A 15623-nucleotide genomic window follows, 5' to 3' on the forward strand; every position below is an offset into this window, starting at 1 on the left:
ATACTAAGTGAATACGTTCCTTTACTTCCAACATATTTGAAGTTGAAAGTTACAATCTGTGAACTTTGCACTTTACAAAGTTAAATCCTACACTAAGTTAAATCCTAGAAATGTCTCACAAAACTTGTTTCCACTTAAGCAAAATAACAACAGTAACAATAATAATGGTAATAGTTAACATTGTGCTCACTATAAACCAGGCCCTGTTCTAAGCAGAGCAAATACATGAACTTATTTAACTTTTACAACATCCCCATGAGGTAGGTACTATTTTTAACCCTTTTTATAGATGAGATTACTGAGGCACATACAGTTTAAGTGCCCTCCCAAGGTCACACAGCTGGTGGGGATGCAGTGGCAACAACTGAACCTAGGAAGTCTGGCTCCAGAATCTGTGTTCTTAACCACTGTGTTCTGTTTGCTCTAAAGAGATAGAACCTGAATGAGTCTAAAACAAGATTATTTTCCTACTTATATGATCTCATGTTCTTCATTCCTACCATCCTTCTCTTCTCTGAAGTCTTCATCAATATTATTTTCACCTTTACTTTATTGCAAATTTAACCAAATGTTTTGCCCTTATAATTAAAAAAAAAACACAACAAAACCCTTACACCATTTGGCATTTCTTTTCTTGCAAACAGACACTCCATTTCTAAACCAGATATGATGACATTATTGGAGCAAGGAAAAGAGCCCTGGGTAGTTGAGGGGTGGGTAGGGTACAAGAAGTCGGATCCCAGGAAGGCAAAGGCAGGAGGGAACCATCAGTGCAGGAACAACCTCACAGGTCACAGAGGAGGAGAAGGGGGAACAGCTGGGATGGTGTTTGGAAACTCCTTATGAAGGACCAAGGCCTGTGGAGTGAAGGCCCAACACCTGGGAAGAGATAGAGATCTCAGTTTGAGCTACAAAAGGAACTTCATCTTCATCTCGTTTCCCAGGCTCCTTGTTTTTCTTCTTATAATTCCCTCCCATTTCAGTGAGGAAAGTGTTCTTTTTTGTTCCCAATGGAACCATTTTACTTACATGTTGGATGCAGCTGCTTTCCAGCTCTTTTGCATTTGTGTGTGTATGTGAATGAATATACATATTCATTCATAAATTCTTCAAACATTTGGAGTGCCTACTCCTAGCCAGGCATTGTACTGGGCACTATTAATACAATCAGGAACAAGATTGATAACTTGCTCATTCTCATACACTTTATGTAGTTGAGGAGAAACATAAAATAAGTACACAAGTAGATAAATAGTATCATGTAATGAAACATGTTGTTCAGGAGAGGCAAACAGCATAAGAGAATAGAAAATGATGAGAATTGATAGGGCCAATTCAGATAAGATGATCAGGGAAAGCTTTCTTGAATAGAGACATGAAACCTGGGATCAAGTTATATGAATACCTGGGGGAGGAATATATCAATCACAGTGAACGGCAAAGGCCCTAAGGTTGGTAAGGAACTTTATTGGAAGAACTCTAAGAAGGCCAGGGTAGAGTTAGTAAAGGAGCATGTGCTAAGAACTTGGGCCACAGAGATAGGCAAGGGCTAGATAGTATACAGTTTTGGGGTTTTTGTCTTAAGAATATATATATTTTTAGATTATATTCCATTATAGGTTATTACAAGATACTGAATATAGTTCCTTATGCTGTACAGTAAATCCTTGTTGTTTATTCTGTGTATAATAGTTTGTATCTGTTAATCCGATACTCCTAATTTATCCCCCCCCCCCTCACTTTCCCCTTTGGTAACCATAAGTTTGTTTTCTATGTCTGTGAGTCTGCTTCTGTTTTGTATATAGATGCATTTGTACTATTTCTTAGATTCCACATATAAGTGATATCATATAATATTTGTCTTCCTCTGACTTACTTCACTTAGTATGATATTCTCTAGGTCCATCCATGTTGCTGCAAATGGCAATATTTCATTCTTTTTTATGGCTGAGTAATATTCCATTGTGTATATACACCACATCTTTTAAAACGAATTGTCTATTGATGGGCACTTGGGTTGTTTCCATGCCTTGGCTATTGTAAATAGTGCCACTATAAACACTGGGGTGCACGTATCTTTCTGAATTGGAGTTTTCATCTTTTTGGAATATATGCCCAGGAATGGGATTGCTGGATCATATGGTAGCTCTATTTTTAGTTTTTTAAGAAACCTCCATACTGTTTTCCATAGTGAGTGCACCAATTTATATTTCTACCAACACTGTATGAGGGTTCCCTTTTCGCCACACCCTCTCCAGCATTTATTATTTGTAGACTTTTTGATGGTGGCCATTCTGACCAGTGTGAGGTGATACCTCATTGCAGTTTTGATTTGCATTTCTCTAGTATTTACCGATGTTGAGCATCCTTTCATGTGCCTGTTGGCCATCTGTATGTCTTCTTTGGAAAAATGTCTATTTAGGTCTTCTGCCTATTTTTTGATTGGGTTGTTTGTTTTTTTGATACTGATTTGTATGAGCTGTTTGTGTATTTTGGAAATTAACCCCTGTTGGTTGCATCATTTGCAAATATTTTCTCCCACTCTGTATGTTGTCTTTTCATTTTGTTGATGATTTCTTTTGTTATGCAAAAGCTTTTAAGTTTGATTAGGTCCCAGTTGTTTATTTTTGCTTTTATTTCTCTTGCCTTGGGAGACTGGTCTAAGAAAATACTTCCATGATTTATGTCCAAGAATGTTTTGCCTGTTTCTCTTCTAGGAGTTTTATGGTGTCATGTCTTAATATTTACGTCTTTAAACCATTTTGTATATGGTGTGAGGGAGTGTTCTGATTTCATTGATTTACATGTAGCTGTTCTGCTTTCCCAACACCACTTGTTGAAGAGACTGTCTTTTTTTCATTGTATGTCTTGCCTCCTTTGTCGTAGATTAATTGACCGTAGATGTATGGGTTTATTTCAGGGCTCTCTATTCTGTTGCATTGATCAATATGTCTGTTTTTGTGCTAATACCGTGCTGTTTTGATTATTGTAGCTTTGTAATATTGTCTGAAGCCTGGAAGAGTTATGCCTCCAGCTTTTTTTCCTCTCAGGATTACTTTTTCAATTCTGTGTCTTTTGTGGTTCTATATAAATTTTAGGATTATTTGTTCTAGTTCTGTGAAAAATGAGACAAACAACAATGAAAACACAACCTTACAAATCTTTGGGATGCACCAAAGCAGTTCTAAGAAGTTCACAGTGATAAAGGCCTTCCTCAAAATATAAGAAAAATTTCAAATAAACAACCTAACCCACCACCTAAAAGAATTAGAAAAAGAAGAACAAACAAAACCCAAAGTCCGCAGAAGGAAGGACATAATAAAGATCAGAGAAGAAATAAATAAAAAAGAGATCAAAACAACAATAGAAAAGGTCAATAAAACCAGGAGCTGGTTTTTTGAAAAGATAAACAAAATCGACAAACCTCTAGCCAGGCTCACCAAGAAGAAAAGAGATAGAACCCAAATAAATAAGAAATAAGAAATGAAAGAGGAGAAATAACAACCAATACCATGAAAATACAAAAAATCATAAGAGAATACTATGAACAGTTATATGCCAACAAATTGGACAACCTAGAAGAAATGGACAAGTTTCTAGAAACATACAGCCTGCCAAAACTGAATCAAGAAGAAACAGATAATTTGAAGAGACTGATCACTAGAAATGAAATAGGATCTGTAATTTAAAAAAACTCCGTGCAAACAAAAAGTCCAGGACTGGATGTCTTCTCTGGGGGATTATACCAAACATACAAAGAAGAACTTCTACCTATCCTTCTCAAACTACTCCAAAAGATTGAAGAGGGAATGCTTCCAAATTCATTCTATAAAGCCATCATCACCCTGATACCAAAACCAGACAAAGACACTACAAACAAAGAAGATTACAGGCCAATATCACTGATGAATATAGATGCAAAAATTCTCAACGAAATATTAGCAAACTGAATCTAACAATACATAAAAATGATCATACTCCATGATCAGTTGGATTCGTTCCAGGGTCACAAGGCTGGTTCAACATATGCAAATCAGTCACTGTGATACATACACCACATTAACAAAAGAAAAGAGAAAAACCACATGATTATCTGAATAGACACAGAAAAAGCATTTGATAAAATTCAACATTTGTGATAAAAACTCTCACTAAAGTGGGTATAGAGGGAACATATCTCAACATAATAAAAGCCATTTACAACAAACCCACAGCCAACATATCAATAGTATTCAGTGGTGAAAAGCTGAAAGCCTTCTCACTAACTTCAGGAACAAGACAAGGGTGCCCACTCCCACCACTTCTATTCAGCAAAGTATTGGAAGTCCTAGCCACAGAATTCAGACAAGAAAAAGAAATAAAAGGTATCCAAATTGGAAGGGAAGAGGTAAAATTGTCACTATTTGCAAATGACATGATGCTCCATATAAAGAACTATAAAGACTTCACACAAAAACTATCAGAACTAAAAAATAAATTCAGCAAGGTAGCAGGATGCAAGATTAGTATACAGAAATCTGTTGCATTTCTTTATACTAACAGTGAAATACCAGAAAGTAAAAAAAAAAAAAAAATTCCATTTAAAATCATGTCCAAAAAAAAGTACCTAGGAATAAACTTAACCAAGGAGGTGAAAGACCTATATGCTGAAAACTATAAAACATTGATAAAGGAAATTAAAAATGATTCAAAGAAATGGAAAGATATCCCATGTTCTTGGATTACAAGAATTAATATCGTTAACATGACCATACTACCCAAAGCAATCTACAGATTTAATGCATTCCCTGTCAAAATACCCATTTCTTGTTACTTCTGAAGATTCCAGCCCTGTTATTTTGTACAGTGTTCTTCAGTTTGGGTTTGTCTGCTCTTTCCTCATGATTAGATTTGGATTATGCATCTTTGGCAGGAGTATCACAGAACTGATGGTGTGTTCTCCTTGCATTCTGTTAGGTGAAGCAAATGATTTGTCATTACTGATGATGCTTACTTTGAGCAGGTGATTATGGTAGTGTCCACCAGCCTCCTCCCTGTAAAGTTAATCTTTTTTCCTTTAATGAGCCTTTTGTGAGGAGGAACTTTGAGACTATTAAGTATTGTATTTCTCTTCAAACTTTCAACTTATTCATATGTTGGATTTCTAGTCCATGGGTTGTAATCTTTTCTTCCCATTATTTATTTTGAAGCTGGTCCTGGATTTGACCAGTGGGAATTCTCTCAACAGTGGTTTCTGTGTCCTTTGGCATGTCTCCATCACACTTAGAGCACCTCCTTATTTTCTGCCCAACATCATGTTCCAGGCTCATCTTGCACTTTCCCTGCTCCAGCCCTAAAGTCAGCCATTTCTTCAAGGTGCCCTGGTTCCTTTTAGTTGAGAATGCTATTTAGAAGCCAAAATCTGGGTACTAGATTTGCTCACTGCTGCTGGGGGATGGCTGTCCCTTGGCCCTCTCAGTGGACAGAGTAGGGAATATGTTTATATGCATAAATACGTATACATGCACACACATTTACATCTATAGATTGAAACCATGAATTCATACAGATATCTCCAATTCCATTTCAACACTACAGGTTTCATTTCAGCTTATTCACTTTCCATATTTCTAACTCCCTTTTCTGACAGTGAAAAACCTGGGTTCCATTATCCTTGATGTATTTATTGTCAACCCTTGAACAACATGGGTTTGAACTATTCAGGTCCACTTATATGCAGATTATTTTTCAATAAATATACAGTTGACCCTTCATTTCCATGCGTTCTGCATCTGTGGAAAAGGAGGGCCGGTTACGGGACTTAGCATCCTCAGGTATCCGAGGTGGGTTCTGGAACCAAACCCCCAAGGATCCTGAGGGACAACTGTACTTATTTGATCAAACTCTCTATGTGTAACCAGTCTTCTATTATCACCACCACCACCACCACCACCTTGCTCATGTGATTGCTTGTCTCATCCCACTTGGGCTGTGACAACCCATGCCAGGTCACTCACACACAGACACTTGTCCTTACCCTGCTTGCATTCTGACTCCTGACATAGGACAACCCTTTTATACTGAAACCCTCCTCATGCTGGTTGACCTTTAGTACCCTGCTCTGGGGCTTCATTTTATTAAATCTTGACCCTTGAGGATGCATTTTTAGAATATTCTGTGTGATGAAATGGGAAGTCTCCATTAAGCTCTTTTGCTGTATACTAAGGTGCAGTGGTTGCCTTGAGGGAAACCACCTGTGCCGATGTTTGAATTGTGAGTTAAACTAGCTGCTTTTTTCATGGAACACAGTTTTGTTTTTTTTTCCCTTGGAAGAATGAGACAAACTATGGTTCTTTAGGCTTGGGTATTTGGAAAACATTTTCTTGTAAATGAGCCTGTCACTTTAAGAACAACTAAAAGTATTTGTTGCCAATGATAAAATTCAAACTTTTAAGTAAAAATTAGAATTGTGTGAAGCTTATATCTATTATTTTGAGCTTTACAGCTTCCCAATAAATAAAAAAATTTCTGGTGAGGTGATATTATTAATGTGATTTTTTGATATCGTGTAATGAAATATGTCAACATTTCAAAGATCTGCATAACTCAGTGAGCTACTGTTTTTCAGATAACCAGTACATAGTACAAAATTATGCATGGATAAAAAATCATCCAAAGTGCAATGTATTTTAATGTAACATAGTATGAAAAGTTCATCAGTATGGTTGCATATTCCACATTGGAACTAATCTTTAAGAAACCACCACGTCTCAATATTTACTGTAGTATCAAAGAATAACACCCACAAGTACCTGAGCAGGTTCATAGACTATTCTGCTATTTTACAATTACACATCTGTGGGAGGCTGGATTTTCTTCATATCCTTCAACCAAAATAGCATTGCTACAGACTGAATGCAAAAGCAGATGTGAGAATCCACTTGTCTTCTGTTAAACCAGATATTAAAGAGATTTGCAGAAGATTAAAACAATAATTCATTATTTTTTTTGTTTGGGAAAATTTAATTATTTAATTTTTTTTATAGGAACCATATTCTTTAAATTTTTATTTATTTATTTATTTATTTGTGGTTGTGTTGGGTCTTCGTTTCTGTACGAGGGCTTTCTCTAGTTGTGGCAAGCGGGGGCCACTCTTCATCGCGGTGCGCGGGCCTCTCACTATCGTGGCCTCTCTTGTTGCGGAGCACAGGCTCCAGACGCGCAGGCTCAGTAATTGTGGCTCACGGGCCCAGCTGCTCTGCGGCATGTGGGATCCTCCCAGACCAGGGCTCGAACCCGTGTCCCCTGCATCAGCAGGCAGATTCTCAACCACTGCACCACCAGGGAAGCCCTAATGTTATTTGTTAACATTTAATGATTTATTGTCACTTTAAAATGAATTAATAAATCTTTAAATTTCTATTTTAATTTCTAATATGGTAAATATCAAAAGATATAACCCACATAAACAAAACCTCTTTTGGGTCCTCAGTGCTTTTTTTTTTAAACATCTAAAAAGAAGTTAAACCTGTATTCATTTACTAACACTGTTAAGCGTTACACAGAAACATTCAAGTCCAAGTAATTATAATACAAGCCCAATTCAAATTTATTGAACTATTTGTTGATGCTAAGTTGTACAAAACTGTACTCCTTTTAGTTGACATTTGGTCATCTCAAAGTAGTTGTAATATTAGGTTAGTCAATTTAAATACTGTGGCTTCCTTTTGGATATACACACAGTCTTTACACCCAAATGTAAATGTATACAAAGCAATAAGACATTGTTCAATAAAATAGCAATGGTTAGTGCAGTTTAGTCCTGTGCAGTTTTATTCATGATTAAAATTACTTCCCACAATCACATCCACAGTACTCATCCACCATTTAATAGCTCAACCAAAATATTATACAATCACCAATAGGCAGAAATACTAGATTTGTATATTTTGTATTTCAAGTATACCTTTGCATGTGCAAGCAAGGGATTTACCAATATTTAAGAGTATAAGAGATACTGAGACCAGAAATTTTGAGAACTACTGCTCCAGGGTGTGGTTCTTACTTTCAATATATGTCCTTTGAGAGGCCTCAAATAAATGCTTGGGGGTGTTCACTGAGGTCTTTCCATTCAGGTTGGGTTGGCACTCCAGTGTACAACCTCTGGAATCTCTGAGAGTACCCCAGTCACATTGTGGAGAGGCACCTTGTGGATGCATAACGACATTTGGTTACAGATCCAAGGGAGAATCCCTGTATAGATTCCCGGAACTTCTTTGCATGATCTCTTTCTCTGATAAATCTTGAACCACAAATTCCAGTCACCTTAGCAGCCCTGAACTCAGATCCTAATATCCTTTGCCCAGTGACTTGACTAGTGGAAGGGCACATTTGGTTTAAGAGACCATTTACACAGGAAGATGAGGGACTTGTTAAAGTGATCTTTGTGGAATCCTCCAGAAAACTGTCGTATCAGAACATTAATATCACAAAAACTGAAACATCAAAGCTGAGTTTGTTGTTGGACAGGGGAGAGGCTTGTGCTTAGGAATTCAGTAAGTCTCCTGATTGAGTTCACTTATGGGTATTCTTTTCAATTTGTCTTTATTTCTACTATAAAGAGCTTTTTTTCTGGTAAAGGCAATAAAATGTGTGGTTTTCTTGTTTTCTTTCAGATTTGGAGTCAACATATGAGACCAAAAATACATTTGCAAAAAAGGACATTTTTGAAATAAATTTTCCCCAACAGGAGATAAAGGAAAGAAGTAAAACCCTTGGCTTTGAGGCATTCCTTTTCAAAAATAATTGGAAGTGTAAGAGAAGATTTGAGGGCCTTCAGGGACATCAAGAGGGATACTTCAGTCAAATGATAATCAGCTATGAAAAAGTGCCCACTTACAGAAAACGTAAATCTCTTACTGCACATCAAAAAATTCATAATCAAGAGAAACCCTACGTTTGTAAGGAATGTGGGAAGGCTTGTAGTCATGGCTCAAAACTTGTTCAACATGAGAGAATTCATATGGCTGAAAAACATTTTGAATGTAAAGAATGTGGGAAAGACTTTTTAAGTGCCTATCAACTCACTGTGCATCAGAGATTTCATACTGGTGAGAAACCTTATGAATGTAAGGAATGTGGGAAGACCTTTAGTTGGGGATCAAGCCTTGTTAAACATGAGAGAATTCATACTGGCGAGAAGCCCTATAAATGTAAAGAATGTGGGAAGGCCTTCAGTCGTGGCTATCACCTTACTCAACATCAGAAAATTCATATTGGTGTGAAATCTTATGAATGTAAAGAATGTGGAAAGGCCTTTTTTTGGGGCTCAAGCCTTGCTAAACATGAGATAATTCATACAGGTGAGAAACCTTATAAATGTAAAGAATGTGGGAAGGCCTTCAGTCGTGGGTATCAACTTACTCAGCATCATAAAATCCACACTGGTAAGAAACCTTATGTATGTAAAATATGTGGAAAGGCTTTTTGTTGGGGCTATCAACTTACTCGACATCAGTTATTTCATACTGGCAAGAAACCCTATGAATGTAAGGAATGTGGGAAGACTTTTAATTGTGGCTCAAGTCTGGTTCAACATGAGAGAATCCATACTGGTGAGAAACCCTATGAATGTAAAGAATGTGGAAAGGCCTTTAGTCGAGGCTATCACCTTACTCAACATCAGAAAATCCATACTGGTGAGAAACCCTTTGAATGTAAAGAATGTGGGAAGGCCTTTAGTTGGGGTTCAAGCCTTGTTAAACATGAGAGAATCCATACTGGTGAGAAATCCTATGAATGTAAAGAATGTGGAAAAGCCTTTGGTAGTGGCTATCAATTTACTCGACATCAGATATTTCATACTGGCAAGAAACCCTATGAATGTAAGGAATGTGGGAAGACTTTTAATTGTGGCTCAAGTCTGGTTCAACATGAGAGAATCCATACTGGTGAGAAACCCTATGAATGTAAAGAATGTGGAAAGGCCTTTAGTCGTGGCTATCACCTTACTCAACATCAGAAAATCCATACTGGTGAGAAACCTTTTAAATGTAAGGAATGTGGGAAGGCCTTTAGTTGGGGTTCAAGCCTTGTTAAACATGAGAGAGTTCATACTGGTGAGAAATCCTATGAATGTAAAGACTGTGGGAAGGCCTTTGGTAGTGGCTATCAACTTCGTGTTCATCAGAGATTTCATACTGGCAAGAAACCTTATCAATGTAAGGAATTTGGAAAGACATTTACTTGTGGCTCAAGCCATGCTCAACATGAAAGAACTAATAATAATGATAAACCCTACAAATATAAAGAATGTGGGGAAGCCTTTATATGGACGGCTTACTCAAATAAGACAGTTGATGCTGGTGAAACTTTATGATTGAAGAGATGTGAAAGAACATATTTTTGTGTGTGTACAGACAACATGAAGAGAAGTCTTACTCTTGAGAAACCTTATGAATGTAGAGAATGTGCAAAAGCCTTACCTGTGTATGGACAATTCACTTGATACCAGAAAATTCATACTAGTGAGAAATATTTTGAAAATGAGGAATATGAAAAGGCCTTTAGACTTCTGTATGATCTTTTTGAACATCTATACTGATGTGAAGCCATTTAAATGTAGGGAATGTTTAAAGATCTTTATTTAATTCATGGTACAAAGTCTCATAAACATTGGAAAAATTATGCTTATTACTCTTTAAGGGAAGGATGTAAATTTAATTTGATTCTTGCCCTGCATATCAGAGAATTCATACTGCTTTGAAATCCTGTGAATTTAAGGAATGTGGGAAGACTTGTAGACATGGTAAACATCTTAGAATACATCAGGGAATTCATCCAAATGAGAAATCCTTTGAATTAGAATTGTAGGAAGGCTTTTTTTTTTAATTCTTTTTTTAATTAATTAATTAATTAATTAATTAATTTATGGCTGTGTTGGGTCCTCGCTTCTGTGCGAGGGCTTTCTCCAGCTGCGGCAAGCGGGGGCCACTCCTCATCGCGGTGCGCGGGCCTCTCACCATCGCGGCCTCTCCTGGCTCCAGACGTGCAGGCTCAGCAATTGTGGCCCACGGGCCCAGTCGCTCCGCGGCACGTGGGATCCTCCCAGACCAGGGCTCGAACCCGTGTGCCCTGCATTGGCAGGCAGACTCCCAACCACCGCGCCACCAGGGAAGCCCTGTAGGAAGGCTTTTAGACAAGTGCTAGTCAAACAATTGGCCAGAAACTTGTTGCCAGTCCACAGAATTGTTACCTGTCAGTCATGAGATAAATGCAGAAAGTGAGAGTGTCTGGAAACTTGTATAGCAATTTGATTTTGCCATAACATCATCATATTTTACAAAAGTATCAGTCGATGAATGATTGGAAATTAAAAACAAAAAGTTTGTCCTTTCCTAGATAATTTGAGAGACAGCATTCACACTTTTTAAAACGTGAGACAAGTCACGATGTGACTTAATTAGAAGGAGAAATCCCTCCCTTGTTACCTCCCTAATTAAAGTAGCAGAATATTCATTCCATAGGAAGATTTGGCTAATGTGGGAATCACAATTTCCTTCTGCCCATAAGAGCATAGAGAATTTATACCAGATATGTTGATTTAGTGAATGTATAGAAGCTTTCCAACACTATTCAATCTTTGTTAAACTTCAGCAAACTCTTTCTAGAGAATAACCCTGTTAATATCACAAATGTAGGAAACACCTTATCCATGGCAGAAACCATACTTATTTTTATCACCATTCTACCTCCTTATTACTTGTGGGATGTTGGGCAAACTGCTTATCCCCTCTGGGCATCATGTTTAAAATGCTGGTGATGGTAGCTCTGTAGTAGTGCTGTTTAGAGATTGGATGGATGTAGTATGGGTCAAATCCTTGGAAGAGTATCTAGTATGTAGCCTGTGCTCAATACATACTATTGTTCTTATTATCATCATCATAAATATTACTACTGGCGAAGTCTTAGGAGAAGAATGCCCATTTCGTATAATGAATTTAGAAAAGCTTCCCATAACCACTCATCCATTTGAATTTCAGGTGGTTCATTCTGGATAAAAGATCTAGTAAAATGTGAAGAATTTGAGAGGATTTTTATTCATAATTTATCCCTTAAGCTGCATCAAAAATTAAGACTAAAAAGAAACATTTTGGATTTAGTAAGTGTTAAGATGTTGGGATTATACCTGGAGAAGAATCAGAGAGAGATGTGAAGCAATTTGCTGTAATGAATCCCAACAGACAAGTAGTAATTAAAATTCTCTACTCACTTTTTGAGGTAAATTAGAAATTAAAGAGAACAAAAAGAAAACTGTCCATTTTGGAATTCTTTACCAAAACTTTATTATGATCATTTTTTAGACATTCAGAAAAATTTAAAGAACAGTATAATGAACATCCATCTACTCTCTACATAGAATCAAGAATTCTAAACATTTGGCCACTTTTGCTTTCTGAATATATATTCACACATGGCATTTGGTTGTCATGTCTCTAGATTTTAGTCTTGAACAGACTTTTTGAAGATTTCAGGAAAGCTATTTTATAGAATGCCATACATTCTAGATTTTGTTTGTTCTCTCATAGTGAAATTTAATTTGTACCTCTATTGTTCATATCTCTCATAAAATCAAGTTAGAGCTAGAGGATTAAACAATTTCCACCAGAACAATTCATAGGAGGTGACATGTACTTTTTATTGAAAGACATCATGAGCAATTAATATCCATTTTCCCCACTATCACCAATGCTTCGTTTGATCATTTGATTAAGATGGTGACTGCTGGACTTCCCTGGTGGTGCAGTGGTTAAGAATCTGCCTGCCAGTGCAGGGGACATGTGTTTGATCCCTGGTCCAGGAAGATCCCACATGCCGCAGAGCAACTAAGCCAGTGCGCCACAACTACTGAGCCTGCGCTCTAGAGACCGCAAGCCACAACTACTGAGCCCATGCACCGCAAGTGCTGAAGTCCATGTGCCTAGAGCCCATGCTTCACAACAAGAGAAGCCACCGCAATGAGAAGCCTGCACACCACAACGAAGAGTAGCCCTTGTTCACTGCAACTAAAGAAAGCCTGCATGCAGCAACGAAGACCCAATGCAGCCAAAAATAAAATAAAAATAAAAATAAATAATAATTAAAAAAAAAAAGATGGTGACTGCTAGAGTTCTCCATTATAAAGATCCATTATACAACTAGTAGGATTAGTGAACCTTGGTCAGCTACTTTTGGGAATGTATAATCATATGTATGTATAAGTTCTGAATCAAAGAGAAAATTGAAACAGAGATTTTGCAGAAAACAATGATAATGAAATGATTATATATTGGAGCTTGTAGGATGTCCCTGAAGCTCTACTCAGTGGGAAAGTAATACCATTGTTAATATGTCTTGGAGGAACCAAGATGCATCTGGCCCAAATGGAGGGCCAGAACTATACCTTGTTTCCCCCAGTATCTACATGGTTCCTGTCACACTGAACTAAGAAGCTAGAAAAATAACAAATCCTAAACCAAAATACAGAAGCAATCAATATAGCTAAAATTTGAGATTAATGATTAGGAATTAAAGCAATAGTCTTCGATCATTATTCCTCTGTGAAAAGTCCACTAACCTCAACTGGACTTTGATAAATCTGAACAAGGAAAAAATCAAGAAAATTGGCAACATTGTAGAATCATGAATAAGAAAGGAGATGTAATTATAGATATGGAGGTTTTTTTTTTTAAATTTAAGGCAATACAATGTATTTAAACCTATTTGGACCAGTAATCAAAGGAAAAGGCTGAAAAAATTGGTCCAGGATCTCCCTTTTAGAAACAACACTTGGAATTTGTCATCTCCTTAGGTAAAAATTTCAAGATGAAAATAGCTAAAAATTTTACTAACTCATCTTACCTGGATAACATAAATCTAGTAACAAAACTAAATGGAGATAGCCTCTAAAAAGCAAAAGCTAGATTAACTGAATTTAGGTAAATGTAAAAATTCTAATTAAATATCAGCAAGCAGAATCCAAATGTACGAAGTAAGACTGTGCAATAGAAAATATATGGGATATCCAGACCCAAAATTTTCTGGTTTAAATGGAAATATAAGCTAACTGACCAAAAATTGAATCAGCACAAGTGTAATTTATTCTGATAGTTTATCTTAGACTTGTATGACTTTTAGAGCAGGAAATCACACACAGCAACTTAATTCTAAGATGAATTTTAATATTTGGAAATCAGAATGCATCTCAAAGTTGGTGGTGTCTCACATTCATTTTCATCTAGGTGGCTGTCATGATTTAGTGCTAACATCAAAGCATGTTAGTTATGATGAAATAAAAGTGTTTATATACTTACAGAATTCAACCCTTTAAAAATTACTGATTTCCAAATATCAGTTACATCAAAACTGCATTGACAAATGTCTGTGGTTCATCTTGGTCATTGTTTTAATCTGCACCCTACCTCTATGTCCATTTTGTGCAGGTAGGCCATCCGTGATATCACTGTGTAGTCGTTTACCGGCTAGTGGTTGACAGCATTATTCCACATAATTGCAATTTTAATCATCCAATGTAACACAAAGAATACTTTTGAGTGTTTTAATAGAGTATAGCATTACCACTCAGTATTTTACTCCTCCTGGGTGCCATATTTGCATGTTAACTAGGAGATGTGGAGATGGTGCCTCGTCCCACGAAGCATTTCTGAAATTGTCTCAAAGATCACCAGTACTTAAAAATACTTGAAAAACAAGGGGAATTCTCTGGTTAAAGAAGCTTATGAAGCAGCATCTTCTAAATCCCCCTTAGGGAACGACCAAAAGCACCTTATCAGCTTATCAAAAGACAAAAGAGTAGTGAAGAAAATTGTTCAACTTTGTTTAAATTAGTATATCTCAAACTGTACTATGGAAATGCCAATTCTCATGACTTATTAACATCTTAGGGATGTGAAACTGCATTGGGAAATGCTGCCATAACTAAAAGAGAGTCTGTAAAGTTGGAAATTTCAGTCACCAGGTCTGATTGTTAGCTGACAGGATGACAGTTAGCATCATGCTCTCAAACAGTTGCCTTCTAACATTTTCTCTTATTTGTGAGTAAAAATCTTTTTGTATCTAAGTAGGCATGGCTCCTGAGTTTTATCAAATGCCATTTCATTATCCCTTTCTGCAGTGGTGTAGTATTTAATTTGTTAATGTGATAATTTATACTGACAGACCCTTTGACTTCTTCCCATTCCTGTATATACCCACGTGAGCCACTGGTGTGTGTGTGTGCGTGCACTCGTGTCTATTTTGTATGCACTGCTTGATTTCATTTGCTACTATTTTATTTAGAATTTTTACATCTCATGAGTGAGACTGATAATTGTCTTTTAAAATGTATTTTTGTATGTTTTGTATTGTGATTACCTATTCTTTAAAATTGCAGGACTGTATTGGGTTGTTTTGTTTTGAATTGGAGACCCAATCACTTTTCTAGTTTCATCTGTTGATTTGCTTGTTTTCAAATTTCTACTTAGGACACAACAGTTTCTCTGCCCAGCACAGTTCCTCTAAGGAGATCCACATAAAAGCAGCATTCCAACACTGCCTCTCATTGAAAATCCTTCATTATGTGTTCTTGGGTGTGCTGTGTTGGGAAG

General features: G+C 36.7%; 1 protein-coding gene across 9 annotated transcripts in view; it reads left to right on the plus strand.

The window, feature by feature from the left end:
- ZNF283 (zinc finger protein 283) overlaps positions 1–15097 on the plus strand; it is a 105404-nt gene extending 90307 nt beyond the window's left edge. For all 9 annotated transcript variants that reach the window (XM_057534611.1, XM_057534609.1, XM_057534610.1 and 6 more), the window contains one exon: positions 8655–15097. In XM_057534611.1, the coding sequence (XP_057390594.1) occupies positions 8655–10357 (1703 nt within the window). In that variant the 3' untranslated portion in view covers positions 10358–15097. The remainder of the gene's footprint in view (positions 1–8654) is intronic.
- Positions 15098–15623: the final 526 nt, after the last annotated feature.

Source organism: Balaenoptera acutorostrata, chromosome 19, assembly GCF_949987535.1.
Source record: "Balaenoptera acutorostrata chromosome 19, mBalAcu1.1, whole genome shotgun sequence".
In the NCBI taxonomy this organism is placed as follows: Eukaryota; Metazoa; Chordata; class Mammalia; order Artiodactyla; family Balaenopteridae; genus Balaenoptera; species Balaenoptera acutorostrata.